Source organism: Pogona vitticeps, chromosome 5 (genome assembly GCF_051106095.1).
Source record: "Pogona vitticeps strain Pit_001003342236 chromosome 5, PviZW2.1, whole genome shotgun sequence".
Lineage (NCBI taxonomy): Eukaryota > Metazoa > Chordata > Lepidosauria > Squamata > Agamidae > Pogona > Pogona vitticeps.
The window spans coordinates 196,603,359-196,621,415 of NC_135787.1; the positions used below are offsets into that span (position 1 = coordinate 196,603,359).

Consider the following 18,057-nt stretch of genomic DNA (forward strand, 5'->3'; position numbering starts at 1 on the left):
TAGCAAGGGCAGCAGGACAGGGAGGCACCTGACGGGGGGTCCACGTCATGGATGCCCAACCACTTTGGGAGCAGGGCCGGATCTCCTGCCCTGCCCTTCCGCTTGGCGTGGCTTCACCGCAGGGCAAGTGTCAGAGATGCCATTTGCGCAGGGGTGCTGAAGAGGGACCGGGGGGGGGGAAGAGCCCAGGCCGTTGACCAGGGGAAGCAAGGGGATGGCGTGAAAACACACTGCCCCCCTCTCGGTGGCCTGTCCGCGCTAAGAACTCGCCCCCCCCCACGGCATGGTGGAGCAGAAAACAGGCTCTCCTGCTGGGGGGGCACTGGGGGAGGGCTCGGCCTCCTTCACCACTGAACCTCTGGCACAGAAGTGAAATGTGGGGGGGGGGGGAATGCTGTCCCACAGCAGGCTTGTCTGGCCACCACAAGACAGGCACTTCACAAGTCCAGCGCAGTGCAGCCGGAAGGCAGCGGTATGAGCCGCGGGCAGCCCCAGGGGGACGATGGGCTGACAGGATGCCCTAATTGATGCCCACGTCACTCTCTGCTTTATTTCCTCCCTGCCTTGAGTGCCTCTGGGAACAACGGGGAGACGGGGGGGGGTCACTTCCTCCTGGCTGAGAAGGGCCTGCTCCCCCCACACACACAATACACCCCCCCTTCCAAGCACGCCATGCTGAGTGAGTCACAGACCTGCCCGCAGCAGCTTCATGGGGTGAGGGGGTGGGGGCCTGAGGTTGCTGCCAGCCAGGCGCTGTTTCTCAAAGGAACTCTGAGCCCACTTCCGGATGGCAGAGGGGGGGGGAGGGAAAAGAGAAAACAGAGCAAGAGGAAAGCTATTTGGGCCCTTTTGCCTTCCTCTGCCCAAAGGAAGCTGACTCTCTTCAGGGAAAGGTGAATTTAGGGAGGAATTGTGGAGCTGGAGCGGTCGGGGGGGGGAATCGGGGTGGCATCAGGAACAAGAGCTCCCCCCTTGCCTGTCGCTCCAAGGGTCCCCTGCCAAGCACAGCATCACAGCAGGAGAGCCTGTGGGCCCCGGGGGGCCAAAGCACCGCATGTGCAGAATGGCCGGTCTGGCAAGGCCTGCAGGAAGACAAAGGTTTCATTAAGGCCGGCCATTTGCATTTCTGGAGCAGCAGCCGCAGCCGCAGCTGGACTCAAAGCTACTCGTGTGTGTGTGTGTGTGTGTGTGTGTGTGTGTGTATTTAACACAACCACCACCATCACCTAAGGCACACCACTGCCACAGATGCTGATGAAAGGGGAAGGGGCATGAGGCAAGAAACGCTCGCAGGGCACGCACATGCGCAGGCGAACACGCGTCGCTCAAAGCCCCGGGTTGGGGTGGGGGTTGTCCTTGGCTCTCCCAGGCGCTCCTGCCCGGGCGTGACCAAAAAGGGAGAGACAAACTCTCCGTGAGAGGAGGAAGCATCAGGAGACGGGGTGGGGGTGGGAAGAGGCAGGAAGAGGCGGGGGGGCTGAGGAGAGCAAAAGGGGGCTCCTTAATGGGTGAAATGTCCGGAAGGAGAGGCTGGTATCCAAGCCCAGCAGCAGCCCTTCTCTGGGAGCCGGGAAGGGGGGGGCTCTCGGAGAGGACCATCCGGAGGGCCTGGCCTTGCGCCCGCTGCTCCTGGCTTTGGACGGCCCAAGGGCAGCTGGTGAGACCCTCGGGACCTGTACACCCCCACCACACCTACGACTGGGGGGACTCAGGCAGGCAGGGTGCAGAACCGAGAGGCTGGCTCAGAAGGAAAGCAGAAGGCTGGCCAGGGCAGGGAGAGGGGGCACGCAGCACCCCGAGGGACTCCGACAGGGAGGAGGCAGAGGGGGGGGGGAATCCCTGCAAGCCACCATGGCAGGCCGGAGTCAGCCTCCCCTGCTGTGCCACAGGCGTGGGGGTGCCAAGCCCTGTGCTGCCGGCCCCAGCGGGCACCGGTTAAGGGCCAAAGCTGGCCCAGCAACGCAGCTCCTCCTGTGGGCTGGGTTGGGCCAAAGAGGCGAAGGCAGCGCAACCGCGGGCACCCTAAACTGGCAAAACCCTTTAGGCCAGATCTTGACAGATACTGGAACTCTGGTTCCCAGCAAGACAGGAGGGCACAGAGGCAGTCCGGAGGCCTCCTTTCCCACCGGGCGTCCGAAGGGCGCTGCTGCCTGCAGGGACCGGCATTCAGGGAGCCTGGCCCCTAACCTGCCCCCTCACCCTGGCCTTGGTAGCCCTACCCCAAAGCCCATGAAAGGTGAATAACTGAAAGGCTGAAAGGTAAAGAACTCTGCTTTGTCTTTTGTCCTGGAGAGGCAGCAACCCCTGCTCCTCATTGCTCCAGCCCAGTACACGCACGTGAACACACACCCAGAGAGAGAGAGAGAGAGAGACCCGGGGGGGGGGGGCGGTGTGCCTGCCTGGGGGCCTCTGGAGGACAAAGGCCCCCCTCTCCCCAGAAGGAGCTCCTGCCCCTTTACAGATTCTGCTCAGAGTTTCCAGCCCTCGTGGCACGTGAAGAGTTAAACCCACGAGAGGTGCGTGGGCGCCTGTGTGCGTATGTATGTTCCTCCAAGGATGGTCTTGTATAGGGCACATGGCATTCTTTGGCCACGGCTCGGCTGCAGCAGTGGTGAACGCTCCCAGGCGGGCACAAACCTCCTTGCACTCAGCCCCTGAGGCAGCTACACGGAGGAGGAGGAGGAGGAGAAGCGGGGCCACTTCCGTCCGCCACCAGCCCCAAGCGGCTGAGCTCCAGGCGGAAGCCAGCACTGGGGGAGGGGGCTACCCCAAGCACACCCACCCGAGCCAGCCGGGCTCCCAAAGCAAGCCACAGGACTCGCCCCCCCCCTGCGGCTGTGCTACCGCCATGTGGCCCACCTCTCTCTTCCAGGCCCTGGGAGGCTGCCGGTCCCTCCAATGCAATGCGGCAGCCACTTCAGGACCCCCCCTCCTGACTCTCCCCCCTCCCCATCACCAGGTGGAGGAGCTGCCTCCTGCAGGAACAGCAGGCCAGCCTCACCGGCCACCGAGGGAGGTGGAACCAAAAGCGGCCCACCCCTGCCCGCCACCCCACTCTCGCCGCGCGTGGCAGGGCCTGGACCGGGTGCTGGTCAGCTGTGGAGAAGCGGTTACATAAGAGGCACATGGGGGGGTGGGGGTGGGGGGTGAGAAGACTGGAAAGAAATCCCTCCCCAGTGCCAAGCGCGCTCCTCCCCTGCTCCACACCCGACACACCATGTCGATCAGTGTGTGGCACGGCTGCCGGTGCCGTCTGCTGCCCGCGCTCACAGGCGGCCGAAGTGGCGGCAGAAGCAACGTCGTGTTCGCCTTTGCGTGAGGGGAGGGCAGCGCCGAGGGAATCCTAGCCTCTGGACACGCACACACACACAGAGGCCGAGGGGGGGGACACACACACAGAGAGAGAATCTACTGTGAACTGGGTGACGGCGTAAGAGGCTCTTCCCCCCCACACACACCCACACCCACACCCCGCTGCCCCAGCGGCTTCCACCGCTTCCCAGGGCAAAGGCAAAGAGTTTCCTCTGCCCGGGAAAGCGGAGGGCGGCTGGCGGGCCAGCAGCAGCCACGGGAAGCAGGCGGGCACACTGGCACCCAGAGTGCACCATCCTCTCTCTCAGTGGCCGAGGGCTTGGCCACTGGTCTTCAGTGGGGAGGCCCAGCCCCAGCCCCCCCCCCAAGCGCAGATCGGCCTGGCCTTGAGCAGTGCCTCTCTGGATGGTGCGCTCCAGCAGCAGCTGGGTTTCTCAGGTAACGAAGGAACTAATTTAACCCAGGAGGTGGGCGACGGGATTATTGCCTTAGCAACTCGGGTCTCGAGGGTGACAGGTACGCTACGAGGGAGACCGCCCGCCCGCCTGCCCGCCCTCGGGAGAGGCAAGGCTGACTCAGCGCGGGTGCCCAGGCAACAGCTGTCGGCACACTCAACACGCCAAAACTGAGGTCGGATGCCCCCTCCGCTGGGACGAACAGCAGGCACCCAGAGGGTCCTCTCGGCCACCCACCCCAGGCAGCCGCTCGCTGGCTGACACTCCCTGGTCCATCCGGAGCAGGCTGACCTCTGCCGTCACCAAACTCAGCCCTCCCGGGTCCTGGAAACTCTAGCAGAGAAAGGAGGAGTGGCCCCTTACACTGGCATGGGAGGTGTGTGTTTTGAGAGGGCGGCGGTGGCGGTGGGGGGGGGGCTCTTTCTGTCCTCACTGCCTCCGACTGAGAAGTGAAAGATGCCAGGCTGGGCATCAAGAAGGGACCTTTTGGAGGGGGAAACCCTGCCTGGCTTCCACCCCCACCTCACCCACCATCTCCCGCTGGCAGGCAGAGGACGCCTGGGAAGGAGGCAGAGCGGAGCGACCAGGGAGGGGCTGCAGCTCAAGAGGCCCCCGCCCCCAACGCCACCCCCACCAGCTGCTTTGGCAAGCCAAAGCCCCTCCGCTCACTCTCTGGCAAGGGTCAGGCAAGGAAGCCGAAGCCCCTTCTCCCCCCCCCCCCGAGAGCTGTGAGCAAACTTCTGAAACACCTTGCTTTGTTAAATCACACACACACAGAGAGAGACACACACACACACACACACTGTGGGCACGGCCAGCCTCAACAAGGCAGCCTGGCTGCCCAAGCGATCTCTGGGCACTTCCGGCTCCTCCGCCGTCTATTTTGCAGCACTCAAGAGCCAAGAACAGGACAGGCTACGTCCGGACCGACCGGAAACAGCGACCACCATGCTCGGGAACTAAAAGTAACACAAAGGAAACCCTCTGAGATCACAACAACAACTCCCTTTATAACCCCCCTCCACACACACACACACACACACACACAGTGCACTGCTCCTACAACAATTCCCCTATTACCCATATTCTACCACCACCGCCGCCGCCACTGCCCCATAGACTCGGAGGTCACTTTTAAAACCACAGCAGTTGCCTGCGAACGGGCCCCTTTCCTACGGCCATCATCCTCTGGAGCAGCCAGAAAGCAGAGGAGGGACGGAGAAGGGAGACCTGGCAGAGGCCAGAGGGGAATATCCCGCAAGGTGTGACCGCGTGTCCTCCAGGAACCCCACCGGCCCGGTTTCTCATTGGGGCTACCGGAAACATGGGGTTTGGCTTACGACACCCGGCCGTCCCCATGTCCTCATGGAACCCGAGGGGGGGGGGCGGCTCTAAGTGGGAGCCGGGATCATCTGCAGGCTTGAGAGGCCCTTGCCACAGACATCAACTTGGGGACGTCAAAAGAAGAAGCACTTCTAAATGAAGGGAACGGACAAGAAGGATGATGGAAGGAAGGAAGGAAGGAAAGGCCAAAAAAAAAAATAACCCTTCAAAATGTTGTGTTACCCAGGACCAAAACAACGGAGGCTCTCCTGGAAGGTCCCGCACAGGTCAGGAAAGGAAGCTGCGCATCCCCAGGTCGGCCAATGCAGCGGACCGCCAGGGTTCAGGACTCCTCGAGAGAAAAGCAGTGGCCCTCCAGTAACGAGGAGAACCAAGAGGGAGGCAAACTCGCACCAAGGAAAAGATGGCAGACCAGAAGGGATGGGGATGTTGAGGGACATGTGGCTAATTGGAGCACGCCCAACAACTCGTTAAATACGTCAGGCGCAATTAAACAGCCAGAGAGACAACTGGAGCTTTGGCTGACAAGGAAATTAAAAGAGTCCTGACGGAGGATAAAGACAACGAAGAGAAACGAAATGAATTCTTCTCGTCGGCCTTTGCTGCTGACCCTGCAGGGCCTGAAGGGAGAGGCTGCTCAGCAGAAAGAAGCCAGTTGTGGGGAGGGGAGGGGAGGGGAGGGGAGGGTCCGGCCCCCACCCCACCCCCTCCACCGAGAAACACCCAAGGGGGCCATATTGCGCCCACGTGAGAGCGCTGGAAAGGAGTTAAACTGGAAACGGTGGGTCCTCCAACTCAGGTAGGAGGCCACGTCTCCCTCAGGCCAACCTCGGGGCCAGAAGACGGACGGTCGGGTGGCCCAAGGAACACCAGCCCGTTCCATGCCTGTCCCAGGTCAATTGGGGGGGGGGGGGAGGCGGTCGTTACAGGCAAAAGGGAAGCCCTGCTGCCAAAGGGCCCGCGTGGCTTCTGGAAAGGTAAAGCTTGCCTTTCAAACCTCTCCGCGTTCTTTGACGGCCTCAGAAAACCCAAGATCAAGACGTGGAGACGTGGAGCTGGAAGAGGGGCAGAAAAAAGCCCCCGAAACGACCGAGGGGCCCCGACCCGTTCCTCTCTCGGGAGAGGCTTTTCTTCCAGCGCTCGGGGCTGCGTCGCTTCACAGGAGGGTGAGTAGAGGAGACGGGAGATGCGACGACGACGGGGCGCCCGAGGCTTAGTATGGAGAAGGGGGAGGAACTCTTCCCCACCCCCACCCCTCCCCCTCCCTCCCTCCGCCCAGCCCGCCCGCCCTCCTGGCACTGGAGCCACTGAAGCCGAACCGTGGCACACGCCGGGCTGACGCAAGGAAACTTTTTCTCACGTGGCGCTCCGTGGAACTGCCACAAGGCATCGCACTCAGGTTGGCGCTGGAAATGGATCTGACAAATTCATCTGGAAGGCCAAGGCGGCCACTGGCTACAAGTCGCGATGGCTACGGGCCGCCCCCAGCCTCAGAACCGGGAGAGGCCTTCCAAGGCCAGCTCTCGGAGAGGGCCAGCCGGAGGGCCCGGCCTTGCGCCCGCTGCTCCTCCTGGCTTTGGGCGGCCCAGGGGCAGCTGGTGAGACCCTCGGGACCCAAACACCAAGGGCACCAGCCACGAACATGGGCTGCGGGGCCAGAAAGAGGCACCCGGGCCAAAAACGTCCCAGGCCCAGCTCACCATTTCTTGCAGGCGGGGGGGAGGGGGCTTCCTCTGTCCCCCCCCTGCATGGAGAAGGGAAAAGTGCCCCCCGGAAACGGGAGGGGGGCTTAGGCACGCCAACCTCGGCCGTCCACGCGCAAGGCCAACCCTTGGGGCCTCTCCTGTCGGGCTCTCTCACAAGCCTGCCTGGTGCCCTTGCTCTCCACACAATGGGGACCGGGGGGGGGGCACTGAGCCTCTGATCTCTCACCCAGAGAGACGCACACCATGGAGCTGCTGCCGAGCAGGTACGCCTTCCCCTTCCGCAGCTCTGCCAGCGCCGAAGAAGAGGGAGGGGACGGGGCAGACGGGGCGGGCAAGCCGCCGCCGGCGTGCCTTCTCCTCACCCGCCAGTCAGTCTCACCGGCCTCCTCGGCAGGTGTCAGTCATCGTGCGCAATGGCAACAGCCTGCCTGTGCCAGACGATGGATCGGATCGCTGCCGCCACCTCCTCCGTGCCACAGCAACAAGGGAAGGAGGGTGAGAACCAGCCAGAAGGACTGTCTTGCCAAATGATGGCTGCCCCTCCCTCCTCCCGCCCACCCACCCCAGGAAGGAAGGGGAGCAGCCAGCCCTGGCCGCTTCCAGTGCAGCTGCCCCCCCCCAGTCCCACCAGGAGCCCACGCCTCTTCCCCCACCTGTACAAAACCTACTAAAAGGTGGAAGACAAATGGCCAGGCCTAACCCTCAATTTTTCTCCCAGTCACTTTGATCAATAGAGGGAACAGGGTAAATTGCTATTGATCATCTCCCTCCACCCCAAACTGCAGGCACGGGGGTGGGGGAACAAATTGGGCAATGGAGGGGGCATCCCAGAAGAAAGTGAGGGGCTCAGGAGCCTCCCTCCCTCTCTCTCTCTCTTTCTCTCTCTGATTTGATTTATATACCTCCCATCTGGCAGCCTAGTCCTCTTCTTCCTCCCTAGATGGCTAGCGGCCCAAATGGCATGAGATGGGCAGGATCCTGCCCCCCCCCCCCAAGGCTCTCCTTTTGAGCCGGAGGGCAAAGCTATGGTTTTTCCTGTTGTGATGTATGGAAGTGAGAGCTGGACCATAAAGAAAGCAGACCGCCAAAGACCTGATGCTTTTGAATTCTGGTGCTGGAGGAGGCTCTTGAGAATCCCCTGGACTGCAAGGAGAACAAACCTATCCCTTCTGAAGGAAATCAACCCTGAGTGCTCCCTGGAAGGGCAGATCCTGAAGCTGAGGCTCCAATACTTTGGCCATCTCATGAGAAGAAAAGACTCCCTGGAAAAGACCCCGATGTTGGGAAAGTGTGAAGGCAAGAGGAGAAGGGGACGACCGAGGATGAGATGGCTGGACAGGGTCATCGAAGCGACCAACACGAATCTGACCCAACTCTGGGAGGCAGTAGAAGGCAGGAGGGCCTGGCGTGCTCTGGTCACGAAGAGTCGGACACGACTAAACGACTAAACACACACACGCAAGGCAGGAAGTGTCACCCCCACCCCAAGGAGAAGGCCAGCTCTGGTGGGGGTGGGGGGGCAGAGAGGCAGGAAGGACCAGCTGGACTCCCTTCTTTCTGGACGTCCAAACGTTTCCACCCAAATCCTTCCCTGGGGCTTTTCTTCGCTGGGGGAGGGAGTTCAGCAAAAGGAGCAGCTGAGGTGGGGGTTATCCACACACACACACCTGCCCTGCCCTGCCCCCACAATGACTGCCAACTGCAGATGCCCCTTCTGAAGGAGACAGGGGCTGGTAACCAAGCCCCACGTGGATCGGTGCAGGGTTTGGCCCCCATCTCAAGGCAAGAAGGACCCGTGGGCATCCTGCAGGAGGGCGGCAGGGGCAGAAGAGCTTTTGCAAACGGAGGGCAAACAGCCCCGCTCCATTTCCTGGCCAAACCTCCAGGTGAGCCTGAGAAAGAACCCAAAGGCTCTGGAGAGCCATCACAGCTGGCAAGGGCAACACCGGCACCGAGGGGGCCAGATCCATGGCCAGGATGGGCATCTGCCACTTGCCGGGGTTTCCTCACCTCCGGGGACCTCACTCACCCCGATCCCGGTTCCCTGCAAAAGGCAGGGTTTTCCCCGGGGGCTGCAGCTGAGCCACGCTTTCCCGTCTGCTTGTCACGAATGCCTGGCAGGGCCACCTCGGGCCCCCAAGAGCGTCGGTGGCCTTGGGCTGCTCAGCGCTTTGCTTCTGGCGCGAGGTGGCGGCACAGGATAGCCCGGGGGGGGGGGCGGGGGGGGGGAGAGAACAACCTCCTTTCAAAGCCAGCTTGGTCCTAAGGAAGCCGGTGACCTGCCTGTGGCCTGAGCAGGGCCAAGGCTGTCAAAGGGGGAAAGCCTTGTTCCGCTCTCCTCGCCCCATCGGCCTGTCTCGTGGTGGACTCTCTCCAATCTCGCGGATGGCTCTTTGGTTAGTGGGACCGCAGACGGGGCCTTCTCGGTGGAGGCACCACGCCTACAGGCACCACTGAGGGCAAGCTTCATGCCCGCCCATCCTTAGGTCCCTCCTGAACATCCTCCAATGCAGCCGGGGGGGCCCCCGTGTTGCGCCTCTCATGCTCACCCGCTGTTTTAAGCTCGTTTCAGATCTGCTGTGCATTTACTTGTTAAACATTTCTTGTCATATAAGATACGTTTGCATACATGTGAGCAGCTTTGGGCAAAACGGGGGAGAGATAAATATTGTGAAACAAAAATCAACAAACTCCACTGACTCATCCAGCACAACTGGGGTGCGGTGCAGTGGGGGGGGCAACCGAGGAGGGGCCTCTTCCCGCCCAGGAAAGCGCCAGCGGAAACATCACGTGGGCAGCCGGGCCCTAATTTTAACTCTGCCAATAAAAAACAAATCCCAAGGAAAAAAAAGAAGGAAGGCCAGCAGCACTCCTCGCCTGCCTGATTCCTGGAGGGCCCGGCAGCGAGCGAAAGAGTTGCGGAGCTGCTTGCTGACCTGGCAGAGGCTGAACTGCTGAGATTATTACAAGGAAACGTTTAGCGGCGCCCTGGGCCTTGGAGGGGAAGAGGCAGGAGGTGAATTCTGCAGTGAGCTTTAAGCTGCTAAAGGATTACAGCTAAAGCCTCACAGCTCAGCCACCTTGCCCCCCCCAGCTAGTTGGAGGGGGGGGTGTCACGAGGGGGGAACCTCAAAAGTGGGCCGCAAGTGGCTGCTGTTGGCCCCGTCCTCCAGCCCGGGCTAAAAATACAGAGCTGACCCTGTTCTAAAATTACCACTCGGATGTTCTCCCTGGGAAAATAAAAATCCATACCCCGTCCGCTGCAACGGAGGGTCGGCCGCCTTTCCTCCCCGGGAGCTGCTGTCCTGCTCCAGAGGCCGCGCGTCCAGGCCGGGCTACAGGGCGGGGGTGGCGGGGGGGAGGAAGCTCCTTAGGGAGAGCTCCTCCGAGGTGGTGCTCCGCAGGGGAGGCGGTGCAGCAGGTGCCACAGCGGCCCGGCCTCTCTTGCCCGGGGGTGGGGGTGGGGGTGGGAAGTAGCCCTCGCCAGGACGACTCACCAAGGGACCCTTCGCTGTTGGTGGGAGGGAGGGAGGGAGGAGCAGGGGATCCCAACGGCAGCCCCTCTGGCCCACAAACCGGACGTAAAGGGGATGCTTCCAGCAACCTTGGAGCTGTGCTTCGGTGACAGAATTCGCACCCGTGCCTGTCACCACCTCCCGGTGGCTCCCCAATGGCAGTTCTCGGAAGGGCCCCTGGCACCCCCTGCACCGGAGGGCCAGAAGCCCCTCCCACCCTCAGCAATTCCCACAGCTCTCTCTCCCCCCGCCCGCGCACGCAGGGCACTCGGGCCCATTTGCACAGAGCCGGATCCAGAGGGAAACGAGGCAATTAATTAACAGAGCTGCCCAGGGGAACTGCTGGCAGGGAGGAGCACTCGGGCTGCGCTTCTCAGGAAAGAGCGCAGCGCGGCAGGAGGCAGGCAGGGTCATGTGACCCCGTTCGGTGGCCGCTCCGGGTCTCCCCGGGAAACGTCTTTATTTATTTAATTATTTCATTCATCAATCCATTAATTCATAGACTGCCCTATTCGTGAATTCCCATGACTGGGCCGTGCACCGAGAAGCAAAGCCCCCCCCAGTCCCCACCCACCTCATTTCCACAGAAACAGAAGTAACACAACTCAACAGCCACACCAGCAGGGATGGGAAAGCTGAAACAGGAAAGTCTGAGGGCCCGCCGGGTCCCAATCCCGCCACGTGAGTAGCAGCCCAGTGGCCGTGGTGCCGCTTCACAAGGGAGACATCCCAGGATGTCCACGGACAGAACGGTTGGGGGGGGCAGGGGAACTAAGCAAGCCTGGGGAGATCCCTCACGGACAAGGCAGCTTTTCCGGCAAGGAATGTCGTTCCGCCCCCCCCCCCCCCGGCGCCTGGAGGCCAAAGGAAGGAGCTGGAACCCAGGCGATCGATCAGGCATCCTGCCCACGCGGTCCCCGGGCTCTGCCACTCCAGCCGGTCAGGAGGCAGCATCGGGGTGGGGGGGGTGGGAGGTGGGGATGGAGGGACCCTGGACGCCCCCCCCACACACATCCACACCACCCTCCTCTCTCCCACTACCCCCACCCACCCACAGAGAGAGAGAGAGAGAGAGAGAGCGCATCTCCCAGCTGGCAGGACTGCTCCTGCCTTCCACAGCACCCGTCGCCATCGCTTCCAGACACGACCGAAGGCGGCCTTGAGGGTCTGAGCAGCCGTTTGGAGGGTCCCCTCCTCCCACTGATCACACCTCCCCGCACGCACACCCGCCCCCCCTGCAAAAAGCCACCTCTTTTAATCGATCCACAAAGAAGGCGGGGGCCTGAAGCAGGCCTTACCCACCCACACACACACACACACACCCCACCCCAAACGTACCTACGGAAACCTGCCAAATAAAGAGCAGCTCCCCAGGAGAAGCCGGGAGGCAGGTAAGAGCTCTACGGCCACAGAGGCCACGGGGACAAATGTCTTCCTTCCGTGAGACCTTTGTGCGAAGCCTGGCCCCGTCCAGCAGCAGGGCAGCACCCACCATCCCCTTCTCCACTGGGGACCCAGGCCAGAGACGGAATGGGGGGTGGGTGGGGGAGGCCGGATCCTGACTCTTTCAGTATGGCTCAGACCTGCTGCAACCGTCGGCCTCACCCACCCAAAACCTTTTTGCATTTTGGTGCTTTTCTCTCTCTCTCCAAATGTGCTGTATTCTGACGAGGGGGGGGGGAAATATCGTGGAACACTTGGAGCCCCCTTTATAGGGGAGCAGTGAATAGAGAGACCGAAGCGACCTTTCCCCAAACTCTCATCTCCATGCAGAAATCCTCCCCACCCTGAAGGGCTCCAGGCCCACGGCTGGCTAAGGCTGGGTCTGCCGCCCCCGCCCCCCCCCTTGGGCACACATACACACCCCTCCCTGTCCCTACAGGGACCACCAGCCTTCCTCCCAGGATGCCCGAGGGCTTGGCTCACAAAGGAGCTCCCCTCCCCGCTCAGAGACGGCACCCGGGCCTGATGTAGGGACCGCTTGGGGGGGGGGCTCTCTATACCCCAGGCCCTCCCTCCACCAGCCATTCTCTCCTTTTTAACCCATGCCCCCCCACCCCGAGGGCCTCCGCCTAGAAGACCAAGCCTGCTGCTCTGCTCCCCCCACCGTCCCCTCTCCGAGATTCCTCCATTCCTCTCTCTCTCTCTCTCTCTCTCTCTTTTTCTTCCCTGTATCTGGGACACGCACAGAGACAGGCAGCGCCAGCCAAGAGCCCGGGGGCTCCCTCCTGCCCTCCTCCCACGCAGGGTGTGTGTGTGTGTGTGCGTGCAGGAAAGAGGGCTCCTTCTCACAGGACAGACCTTCCCCCAGAAAAGACCCTCCCCGCTTGCTCTGCTCCTTGCCCCCTGGCCCTGGAGGGTGGGGGGGGGCGGAAGGGGCCTGGCCGGCCAGGGCATCCTCCAGCCCTCGAGCAAGGCTCCATGTCATGCCCTCGAGCGTCCATCCAGCTGAGAAAGTGCCCGTGCTTTGCCAAGGGAAGGCTGGAGCCTTGGCCTTCCTGGCAGAGCGCCACGTCCAAGGAGGAAGGAAGCCGGTGGTGGGGGGGGGGGGAAAGAGGAAGTGTCTCTGTGCTGGGCAAACCCTCCTCTGGTCCCTGGGGGGGGGGGCTGGTCTCCAAGGCCCCTCCCGGGAGCCTCTTCCCTCTTTCCTCGGCTCCCGTCCCTCCCAGCCGCTCTCCTGGGGGCACCGGGACCCTCAAGGGTTGAAACCCACCCGCCCCCCCACCCCTTCTGCCAGAGGCACCCAGCAGCCACTCTCCCTCCCTTGAGCCAGACCCAGCCACCACCGCCCTGCAAGCGGGCCAAAGCTTCAAACCGGGGGGGGGGGGGAGAGAGAATGGGTCTCCCAGAACATCCCTCAGCACCCTGGCCTTGGCTGCACCTAACCCCCCCCCCACAAGGAACCCAGAAGAACCGCCAGAGAAGAGAGCAGAGGCAACAGCTGCCGCCCCAGCAGTAGCCACCACCACCACCACCACCACCATCCCCCCCCCCCCCCGGCCATCAGGCCGGCTTCCTGCCAGGACTGGCCCATTTCTATAGCCCGGGAGGCCTTTGAGGCGTTTATTAGGCTAGGAGAGGAAAGCACCGAGGAGAAGCGGAAGGGAGGGGCAGGGACGAACCGAAGAAGCCCCAGACCGCCATGCCCTGAGGCGGGCAGGAGTCCCATCTCCCGAGCCCTGCCTTAACACAGGAGGACAAGAGACTCGCCTGCCCAGGGCACGATTCGTTTCTGCATAGCATTTTCACGCTACCTTTGCACGAGAGGCGCCAGGCCGTGCACCGCGAACCAAATCAAACGAAGGACATCCAGATCCATGGTAGAACCACCTTCACAGGACAAAGGACGTTTCCAAATGCTGCCACCGGGCAGCGCCCAATGCCTTGTGGGGGGGGGGGGCGGCGCAGGGGGGCCACCACAGCAGCCACCGCTGGGGCGAAGCCCTGAAAGAATGGCAGGCTGGCACGGCTCCGCCCCGGACCACGCACAATACAGAGAGTGCCTCCTCTTAGCGTGGACGGAGCTCCTGCCACGGGTCCACCTTCCACATCCGAGGCAGTCCCTCCTTCAAGGGCTGCTGTGGGCTCGGGGCTCGGCTACTGAAGGACGGGTCTCCCTGTCCGCCCCAACCAGAGGAGCGAGGTGGTGATGGCTCTGCTGAGGCGCTCAGCAACGGCAGCACAGGCTCCCCCACCCCTTGGACGAGTCCTGGAAAACTCTGCAACCCTGCCGGCCCGGAGGCCACTGCCACGGTTCGGGACGGCCACTACGCTATGTGCCCTGGCCAGAGATCTTGCCTGCCGCCGGGCAACCAAGACCAGTCGGGCAGACGCAGAGTGCCATCTGGGACGGCGCCGTGGGAGAGGTCGGCCTGTTCAAAGCAGCGACGGCACAGGGGCCCCGAGGTGCTGCTAGCTAGCCCCCAGCCTCTGGGCCAGGAGGAAGGCCCTGGCCGGTCCCAAAGTCGGTTTCATCAAGAAGAGCAAGGCTTGGAAAGCAACACGTAAGTGAGTCACGCCAGCAGAGAAAGCTCCCGAACTCGGGGGAAGCACCTGGGTCCTGCACAGTCTCAGCCTGCGGCTGGAGGCTGATCGGGGGCCCCCTCGCCCCGCCCCGCCCCTCGCTCCCTGAGAAAACCCTGAGGTCAGAAACAGCGCAGAGGGCAACTGGGCAAGGAGGGCCCTCTGTCCCTCCCCGCCGCAGCCGGACGGCTCCCTGGCACACCAGAACATCCCACCGATTCATTCCCCCCCCCCCCCCCCAATGCCCATCTCCAGCATATCTCCAACTCCAGGCTGTTAAAAGCAAGCCACCGCCAGGACCAAAGGCCAAATCCCAGCCCCTCCCCCTCCTTCCCTTCTTTGCATTTTGCAAGGACCCCCCCGCCCCCCGAGCCAAGAGGCTGAGTCGACCCTCCCCAGTTTATGAACACCCCTCCACACACGCACAGAGCTTCCCTCGGGCTCCAGTCCACGTGGCCGCCCACGCAGCACCCCAGCCGTCTGCAGGCCCTGCTCCCGAGCCCGTCCCGAGCGCCACACCCAAGACCCTGACCCGCTTCTTAGGGTCCGATTCCCTGGCAATCTCCAGGCTAGGCACTCCAGGCTCCAGGGAGGTGCCACAGGATCCAAGCGGCGCCACCATCCCAGCCCGCCCCTTGCTAGACAGGAAACGCACCCGGTCGCGTGCCTGGGCGTGCGTGCACCCATGCCCTCCTCTCCTCTTCCACAGGAGGAGGACCCCGGTGGAACGGGTCCCAAGCGCCACTCCCTCTGACCCACCGCCCCAAGCTGAGGGAGCCAACATCTCCGGCGACTCCGAGAGCCGCCAGGCTCTCTCCGGTTCCACGGAGGCAAGCCCTGGGCCCACCCACTCCCGTGGCCCGGCCCGGCCCCTACCTCCCGCTGCAGCACCAGCTCCTTGGTGAAGAGCGTGGCCTCTTCGCTGAAGGGCTCCCCTTCCTGGACTAACCCGGGCAGGTTCCGGGCTCCGCGCGGACACTCGATCCCTGTAGGAGAGAGAGAGAAAGAAAGAAAGGGGTGTTTGTGTGTGAATGCGCAGCCCCTCTGTGTCCAGAGCCCCAAGGCCAGGAAAGACAACCCTCCGGAGGTCCCAGGCAGGCTGACGTCCACGCCGTGGCTACAAAGACACCCTCCTGCAACAAGGCAGCCAGACCTCCAGCAGGGAAGAGCAGTGGGCCAAGCCCCACGGCAAGGGTCCAGAGCCCCACAGGCTTCCCGGTCTGGCTTCCCTCTCTCTCTCTCTCTCTCTTCTGGGCTACCTCCCTTACAGGCATCTCTCCCCCCCCCACACAAACCCAACCCTCCCTCTTCTCTTTGGTCACCCTCGCCAGCCTCCTGGGCGGGCCACAGAGACACAGCATCACCCGAGGAAATGGGCCCTGGGAGACCCTCTACTCGACCCACACCCTCCAAAAAATGAGACCCAAAAAACCAAACCCACCCCCAGCCAGAGACACAGGGGAACCGAGGGAAGGGGTTTCCCTGTGTCCAGACCTAGACAAACGTGTGCCCATGAGGACTGGGGATGTGACCAAGGGCCCTGGGGAGAAGGAGTGTCCGTCAGTGCAAGCACACACACAAATGCGCGCAGAACAGAGCGAAAGGCCCCCGCGTAACGGGAGGCGCACTCCACATGGATGCCCGCAGACCAGGAAGGGCAAGAGGGCAGGAGAGGAGGGCCCACTCTGAATCCACGCAAGGACCCCTCCCCAAGATAATGAGAGAGGAGGGCAAGGTGGGTAGTGGCAGAGGAGACAGAGAGAGAGGGAGAGAAAAGGGGCCTGATCCACAGGAGCCACCTGAGGAGATCCCTGGCCAGCCTGTGACCTCCTCCTCCTCCCTCCGCAGAAGGGCTCCCCTCTGCAAGGCGCCAGCTCTCTGACCCGTCTGGGGACGGATCACCACCCAGAGAAGCCCCTACTGGAAGCAGCCAGTCAGCCTTTGAGGGGCTACCAGTGTTTTCCTCTTCCTGCCATGTGCACTCTTCCTCACAGGACTCCCACCAGCACCACCGCCTTTCTCTCTCTCTCTCTCTCACACACACACACACACACACACACACAGAGAGCGAGAGAGCTTCCGCCTGCTGGCCAGCTTCCTCAGTGACTCCATCGCCACCTGGGCTCATTCCCAAGCTTTCCAAGGAGGAGACCCTCATGACCCCCTCCAAAAAATAACCCCGGGCCACTGGCACAGGCAATCCTGGTGTGCGGCTGGTCTTTCAGGTGCCGGAATGTTTTTGTCTTCTTTATTTTCGTTTTGTTTTCGCCTGGCATGCGAGCGCAGGCTAACACCGCTAACTCTTCTAAAACGAGTGCCTCAAAAGGACAGCCTTTTACAGGTTGCCAGAAGGACGACCTGGCCCCCCCAGGGGAGGGCATGCCACAACTTGGAAGCAGCCACGGCCCTCTCTCGCCTTGCCACGGCTCCCATCTTGCAGACGGTGGAAGGAGCCGCCCACGGACACGCTTCACCGCACAGACGAGAGCTCGGGTGGTGGATGGTCTCGGGCAGGAGGCCAGAGAGGCTCTCAACACCCTTCGCGTACCCACTCGGAGGAGAGGGGAAGCTGATCAAAGTTGCACCCGAGGGAGCTGAGCTCGAGGACCTTCCCGGGGGGGGGGGGAGCTCCCGCTGTGCCAAAAACAGCAGTCACCCCGTGACAGGCCGCCGTGGCTCCGAGGCTCTGCCAGGGAGGGCCGAAGGTCAAGGGCCTCTCAGCATCAGTGGCAGGGGCTATGAATTAAAACAGGCTCCTGCGTGGCCATAAATCTTGGGCGCTGCAAAAGGGTGGGGCAACCCGCAAGGCCCCCGCAGCCACAAGAGCACCCCTGGCTGAGCTAACAACACCCCTGCAGGGTAGGGAAGTGGGGCAAAGAGCTCTGCACAATCCTCTGGCCACGGCCAGCCAAGGAGAAGGAGGGGCAACTCTAAGGAGGAGCCACCGGGGCAGGGGGAAGCCCAAGCGCACCCCGCCTGAGCAAAAGAGCTCGGAGGCGCTTCCAGAGTGACGTCCACAAATGTCCAAGCGCCCACGGAAGCCCTAGCACCGCACGGCGTTGGGAGGGATCTCCAGTCGCCTGCCCAGAGCACAAGAACAAAGGAAGGGGGGCTGACCTCCCCGCAAGGCCCTGGGCCCCACGGCAGTCGTGCTCTCTCTAGCCAGAGGGCAGTTCTCCCTGACAGCCAAGCCCCCCTGCCATCGGCAGCTGACCTGCCAGCCCCAGACCACCCCACAGCAGGAGAGGAGAGAGGAGAGAGGGGAAGGCTGGCTCCTTCCCGCCCAGCCCCAGGGAGAAATGGGGTGGGGTGGGGATTTGCGAGTCCCAAGGCCCCCTCCCTCTACCTGCCTGTCAGATCTTGAGAGAGAGAGAGAGAAGGGAAGAGAAAGCTTTCTTGGACAGGGTCTGGCAAGAGAAATGCGCTGGGAAAGAACCAGAGGATAAATCAGAGGGAAAATGCTCTGAGCAGCAGAAATGCCGCACCACCACCACCCCCACCCCCAGCGTGGCCACCGCAGATTAACGACCCCAGGGAGGGAGAGCCGGCCCAGACAGTGGACGGAGGGACGACCGAGGGCCCCCTCAAGAGTCACCTCTGGGGGGGGGGGCAGGAGGAAAGCAGGCCTTCCTTGCTGCTGCGGGAAGGGTGGCGGAGGGGGGCCCTGCCCGGCTCTGATCTCTGCAGGAGCCGGCCCTTCCC

The 18,057-nt window shown here is 62.7% G+C and overlaps 1 protein-coding gene across 1 annotated transcript in view; it reads right to left on the reverse strand.

Annotated features, from left to right (window-relative positions):
* Positions 1-18,057, reverse strand: part of SND1 (staphylococcal nuclease and tudor domain containing 1) — a 143,567-nt gene that overhangs the window by 37,719 nt on the left and 87,791 nt on the right. The window contains exon 16 of the mRNA XM_073002343.2: positions 15,232-15,341. Coding sequence (XP_072858444.2) covers positions 15,232-15,341 — 110 coding nt within the window. The remainder of the gene's footprint in view (positions 1-15,231; positions 15,342-18,057) is intronic.